Consider the following 6397-nt stretch of genomic DNA (forward strand, 5'->3'; position numbering starts at 1 on the left):
CAGTACTGCCCCACGTCATTCACACACCTGAGGCAGACACACAGATATCACAAACACACACACACCTAGCTCTGTTCCACCCACCCAAGACAACCAAACCCAAACTGATGAGAAGGGGGTTAGCACATTCCATTGATTTTAATCCTGGATTATTTTCATTTTATGGCTGGGAATAGCACATATTTGTGGACTTTCAGTTCACTTAAAAATGATCTTTAACTTTCTTAAAACTCAGTTTCCTCTTCTTTGCAATGGGAATAATAATGTATTCCCTGTCTCTGCATTATCACAAGGACCCAGGGAAATAAAGAGGTTTGAAGGTTTATTGCTAAATAAAAGTCATGGGTTATTCATTAGAAACAAAAACAGGCTGGCTGGTTGGCTCAGTTAGTTAGAGCACAGCCTTGTAACACCAAGGTCAAGGGTTCAGATCCCTATACCAGCCAGCCACCAAAAGAATAAAATAAAAATAAAAACTGGGAGTCTGTAACCTTTCTGTGAGTAGATCCCAGGGGTAATGATGATCTCTGATTTAAGTCTGATCTGGGAGGACCACATAACAGATTTTTTTTAATTGTCTCACAGAACATCTTTGGTCTGACAGTAAGTGAATTTCTCTGGGAAATCCAGCCTGTATTATAAAGGGGCAATTCCCAGAATCAGCCTCCTGGTGGCTTCTCCCAGCCCATCTCCAGCTGCTCTTTTTCACTTAGCTTCTACTTCCCTCCTCATTAGCACCTACAGGAGGCAATAACCGGCCCCTGACTAGCAACTCTCCTCAGAGGTGTGGAGAGGAGGCCGACATTGCCCATTACCCACTGTGCATCACCTGACCATCCTGAGCAACTCTTGGCCTTAAAAATATTTTATCTCAAGTGTCTGCAAATGGCCTTTTAGAGGAAGGCACTCCTACTTAATGATTAAGAGCAGGGGCCCCAGAGTCTCCCAGCAATGGCTCAAATTCTGCCACATGCTGTTTGACACTGGTCAGGTTACTTTCCTTCTCTGGGCCACAGTTTCTCTCTTCGTAAAAGGGAGATAGTAACAGTATCTGCCTCATAGGGGTGTTAGATTAACTGAGACAATGCATGTAAAGTTTTGCACAACAACCAAAGTTCAATAAACATTGGCTGTCATCAACCAAGTCCTTATTGCCCAGGTCCAAAAGTTAGAAATGAAGATGTCAGGCCAGGTGGTGAGGGACCTTTATAGGGGTGCAAAGTCCTTTGTAAATGATGGGGGAGTGTACATGGAGGGGTAGGGAAGAGACTGCTCCTCCCTACCGGAGGAATTGTGACTCCATGACACTGCCCCAACCTCACCTTGCCAGTGTTCGTTGAGACACAGTGCCCACAGGTTCTCCTAGATCTGGCTATGTTTCACCTTAGAATAGGGGTTACTAATCTTTTGTTGTAACCACTGATGCCTGATGCAAGGTAAGAATGTTCTCCCCAGAAAAAAATGCATCCACCTACTAATACAACAAATGTGATTTTAAGGTGGTTATGAGGAAGGGGTTCATGGACACCCTGAAACCCATCCGTGAGCTGAATGCAGACTTGGCGATGCAGGCCCCAGTGACATCCCGACCCACCTCCAGTTCTAAAAAAGGAAGTGGTTGGGCTCATGCCCTCAGAGGCCTCAAACAAGATGGTGAAGCTGACTGAGGAAGGGTCAGGAACTCTGAATGCCCACTCTACATTATTATAAATTATAAGGATCCTCACCAGTAGTGCTTCCCACACACCAAGCGTTTTACAAGCAATTGTCTCCTTAAAGCCTCCCCACTCTTCACCATTTGCAGATGTGGAAACCGAATTACTCAAGGCCACTGCACACTTAGAAATGGTTAAAATGGTAAATTTTTTAATGTATATTTACATACACACGCAAACTCAAAGAGAGTAGTCCCCTTATTTACAAATGGGAAACCAGAGAAGTCAAGTGACGTGCCAGGGACACACAGGGTTTGAGGAACCAGAGCCCAGTGTTTCAGGTTCCCATTACGTCCAATCACCGCACAAACCTTTGCAAGTTTTCCAGAAAGGAGTGAACTGGAAAAGTGCACCCTCGTCCCTTTGCCCCATCCCACCCCGGCTGCTCCTCGCTTTCTGGAGGAGGGGCCGGCACTCCAGCAAATTTCTTATTGCCCCGCCCCCCCGGGGTGTCCCTGTCTGGCTGGTCCCCAGATGACCCTTCCGGAGAAGGTCACCGGCCGTCTGATCCCAGACGCGGGAGCTAGGTGACCCGCCCCCAGGCCACGAGGGGCCAGCGGGCGGCCGGTCGCGAAGATTAGCGGATGTGGATTGCGCCCCAGCCCCGGGGAGGGCCGTCTGGCCCCCGCAGACGGAGGGAGGCGCGGGGTGCAGGGGCTGCCCGGGCGGTGGGATGTGCGCTGTGTTCTCTCCTCAGCACGCACCTGTCCACCGCGCTCGGCATGGGCTGCCACGTCTTCGAGGTCACTGCGGTCCTCAAAACCCGCCCCCCTTCAAATTTAGGCCCCGAACCCGCCGTCAACGCGGGACACTTGACACCTTCCCAGCCCGGGCTTGAGGACCCAAAGCAGCCTCAATTCCTTAATCCTGGATCTGTGAGCCCTAATCTTTAACGTTACATGCCTCAGCCTGAGACACTCCCAAGCCAGACCCCGGGTCCCATTTACCCTCACTCTCAAAAACAGCTACAAAACCCCGAACAAAACAATTACGGCAACAATAACGACCCATCATTGCTATGTGCCGGGCTCCCACCTGAGCGTTTTATGTGCGTCGTCACCCAGGCCCCTCCACGGTCTCATAAGGTAAGTACTGTGCTATCGCCCTATTCTACAGGTGCGTAAACTGAGGCACCCAGAGGTCACGGAACTTCCAGACCGCACAGAGGAGAAGCGGCGCGATCAGGCTCCCACCCTCCAGGACTGAGCTCTACACTCCCCCAGCCAAGACCCAGGAGGCGGTGGTCCCAGTCGGGGACATACCCTGGACGCTGGAATCCCCTGCCCCCTCGACCACGGATACTGCCCAGCCACTAACCCTGCGCCCTGAGTCTGCAGGGGCGGACCACCCGGCAGAGCCAGGCCCCGCACGCGCCCCCCAGCCGCCCGCCGGGGCGGGCAGCCTACCTTGCGCCTGCAGGCTGCGGATGATGTCCGCCCGGGGCAGCGGGTCGCGGTAGAGGCTCAGCATGTACGCGAGAGGGGACGGCGACGAGGGCTGTCCCCGCAGACGTAGGGGCGCGGTGGCCACCGTCGCGGCGCCCGCCTGGAGCACGGCCCACCAGGCGTGCAGCAGGAAGATCCGCAGGCGGTGGGCGTGCATGGTGGACTGGCTGGCCCTGAAGGCAGCGCCTCGCCCCTTTTATCCTGGGCCTCCGCAGCCGCCCCGCCTCTGTGCTTCCTCCCACCCGGGAAGCTTTAAGGTCATATAACCCGCCCCCCCGGGGGTGGGGGACAAGAGGGACTCCTGCTGGGGGCGAGTGAGGCCTCAGTCTGGTGGGGAGGAGGGCTTGGATCCAGAGGCCGGGTCTGGGCACCCCAGCACCCTACTCCTCTAGGTCCTAGAGACCTTATTGCTGACGCAGAGCAGGCTCCTCCGGGCAGACTCCCAGGTCGGAATCGTGGCTTCCTTCCTCTGCCTCACCTGGGATCCCTGCCCTTCCTGTCCGTCGGGGCTCCGAATGGATGTCTGACTCATCAAGAAGCAGGGAGGGAATGCTGGGACCCTCGGGCTCTCAGCAGGCTGTGGCCCCACATTGGGATGCTTTGGTCCAGCCTGGCTGGGGGCAGACTTCCTGGACACTGTGGAGGCGGCCTCTGGGAGCACCCCTGGCCTTCTCTGGCAGGAGGGAATGCTGGGACCCTCGGGCTCTCAGCAGGCTGTGGCCCCACATTGGGATGCTTTGGCCCAGCCTGGCTGGGGGCAGACTTCCTGGACACTGTGGAGGCGGCCTCTGGGAGCACCCCTGGCCTTCTCTGGCGGGGCCTGTCTGGAGGGCCAGCCTCTGGGAAACTACTGGGTGTACTGGGGGTTGCTGGACACAGGTGAGCTCAGATGAAGGCTCACAGAGACAAAAACCTGCCTCAAATATTGGAGTGTTTCCTAGGGAAGACAGAGGATGGGAGGGACCAGGAGACTCCTCTGTCTGAAAAGGGAGCGTTCAGCAGAAGCTGGAGCCTGGGGCAGATGAAGGGGGTGATCCTGTAGACGTCCGGCTGTCCTCACCCCAGTGATGGGGGGGAGGTGTTGCCCTTTTTGCCTATGTCACCCATGTCCTGCAGTCCCTGCCTGCTGTAGCAGGACCACAGGAGACCTGTGTTTCAGCTTAGAACCACTCATTCCCATGTCTCAGGGCCTGTTTTCCTTATCTGCACAAGAGTGATCCTTGCCTCCTTTCCAGGTGCAAAGTCAAGTCAGGGCTGGAATTACTTTTAAAGAAATGTAAATCCCTGCCCCAGCGTCAGGCTCCACCTGCTCTCCTCAACTCTGGCTGAGCTCTTTCTCCTCCCATGCTCCCCACCCCCATGTCCTTTTCTAGCCTTGACAAGCACATTAACAGCTGGCTAATTTACTGAACACTTACTATGTGCCAGGCACAGTGCTAAGTGCCTTCCACACCTCAGCTTCTTTCACAGGATGCCTCCGGCTCCAAAGAACATGGACTCAGACCTGAGCAAATGTTAGAAAAAGGAGGGAGGCCCCCACAGGCTTAGCCAGGAGCTCCAAACCTGTGTCCTCCGGGAGGAGCCTGTCCCACCCAGCTGGAAGAGGACTCACATAGGAATCAGGAGACCTGGGTTGCAGACCACCATATGCCCTGGGCAATCTGCACGCCCAGACCAGTTAGTTCCTTAACGCTGGGACTGTCTCGCTCTCCCACAGTACATATCATAGTTGGTATCCAAAGAATCTTAGTTAAGTAAATGCATAAATGAATGGCACTATTTTAGGACTTGCATCGCCTGGGGTGGTTGTTAACTATTGATTCTTGAGTTCCAATTCAGACCTTCAGATTTTGAATTTGGAGAGAGGACTTGGTAATTTACATATTTAACAAACACCCCAGTGATTCTTATCAGATGACTTTGGGAAAACGTGGGTGGGCTAGGGTTCTAGTTGCAGTTTGTAACCTACTTCTCTATGTTGGTTGTTTCCTCATCTGTAAAACATGGCTGGAGATACCTCCTCCCATGCAAATTAAATGAAATCCATGTAAAAATGCTTTGGAAGCTCTAAAACCTGAGTCATTATAAAGGATCATACATACCGGTATTATTAAGGGTGCTCTGTGGTTGTCATCTGACTTCCCTAGCCCGGGGGCTCGCTGGCCAGGGCTTGTCAGCACCAGCCCTCTGCATCACACTGCTACCCAGAGGCAGAAGGCCCCTCCACCCTGGTTAAAAATATATAAGTAAAACAATGATTGATTGTGGTTAGTGGTATGGGAGCCCCAGACCAGAACACAGGCACCAAGAATGGCGACACGAGGGAGGTACAGGAGTCAGCTTCACTGGAGTCAATTCCAGAACCCAGATCTTCCAAATCACCATGTGTCCTAGAATCCAGGGGGTCTCTGTTTAAACAGGGACATTCACCACAGAGCAGCCTTAGCCACCAAGATTGGGGAAGGAACAAAAAGATGGTATATCCAATGCATTTAATGCATCAGGCATTCTGCTAATCATTGCATTGATTTTTTTTATCATCATCCCCTCTTCAGAGATGAGAAAACAAGGTAACTTGCTCGAGGCCACACATTTCCTGGTGGCAACAGCTAGTGTGTGAAGGGTAGGTCTGCTTTTAGCCCCTATCGGTTCCCCATAGATGAGGGGTTAAAAAAATAGGCCTTGTATTAAGGTTTTTTAAAAAGTCCCAAAGTCTTGCCTTTTCCAGGGTCTGGCAGCTGCAGACAGAACTCACTTCTGATGTGTATTGGCCCAGAGCTGTGTGGGGGCCTGGAATTTGTCTGACCAGCTGAGTGACTGTCTGACAAAACCTGTTCATCTCTGCACTTCCTTGGGCTCTGGCACCCCTGAAGAAACCGAATCTCTGTTGCCTCTTCAGGGCGGAGGTTAACAGTCTTCCTTCTTACTTTTTAAGGACATTATTTAGTCCAGGATCTCTTTCCTGCAAGAAAGACCAGAGTGTCCTTTTCCCAGGTGGGGAATGACACCTTCTCACTCCCCTGATGCAGAGGACTGACCGACAGATTACCTGACCTGGGAGATAACCTTTGAAGGCCAATCCAGCTGGTTGGAGGGTGGGGGCAAAGTTCCTGGAAGTTCTCGAATGCTTTCCATTGCAGACCCTGTCTTGGCATGAGCAGCAATGTGTGGCATGGTTAAGTGGTTGGACTCTGAGGTCGGGCCTGCAGGAGGTAGAATCTGGATCTGTCTCTGTCA

The 6397-nt window shown here is 52.8% G+C and overlaps 1 protein-coding gene across 1 annotated transcript in view; it reads right to left on the reverse strand.

Moving 5' to 3' along the window:
- Positions 1-3354, reverse strand: part of NODAL (nodal growth differentiation factor) — a 7485-nt gene extending 4131 nt beyond the window's left edge. Inside the window, exon 1 of the mRNA XM_008586449.1 lies at positions 3122-3354. Coding sequence (XP_008584671.1) covers positions 3122-3317 — 196 coding nt within the window. The 5' untranslated portion in view covers positions 3318-3354. The remainder of the gene's footprint in view (positions 1-3121) is intronic.
- Positions 3355-6397: the final 3043 nt, after the last annotated feature.

Source organism: Galeopterus variegatus, unplaced genomic scaffold, assembly GCF_000696425.1.
Source record: "Galeopterus variegatus unplaced genomic scaffold, G_variegatus-3.0.2 Scaffold3995, whole genome shotgun sequence".
NCBI classification, from domain to species: Eukaryota; Metazoa; Chordata; class Mammalia; order Dermoptera; family Cynocephalidae; genus Galeopterus; species Galeopterus variegatus.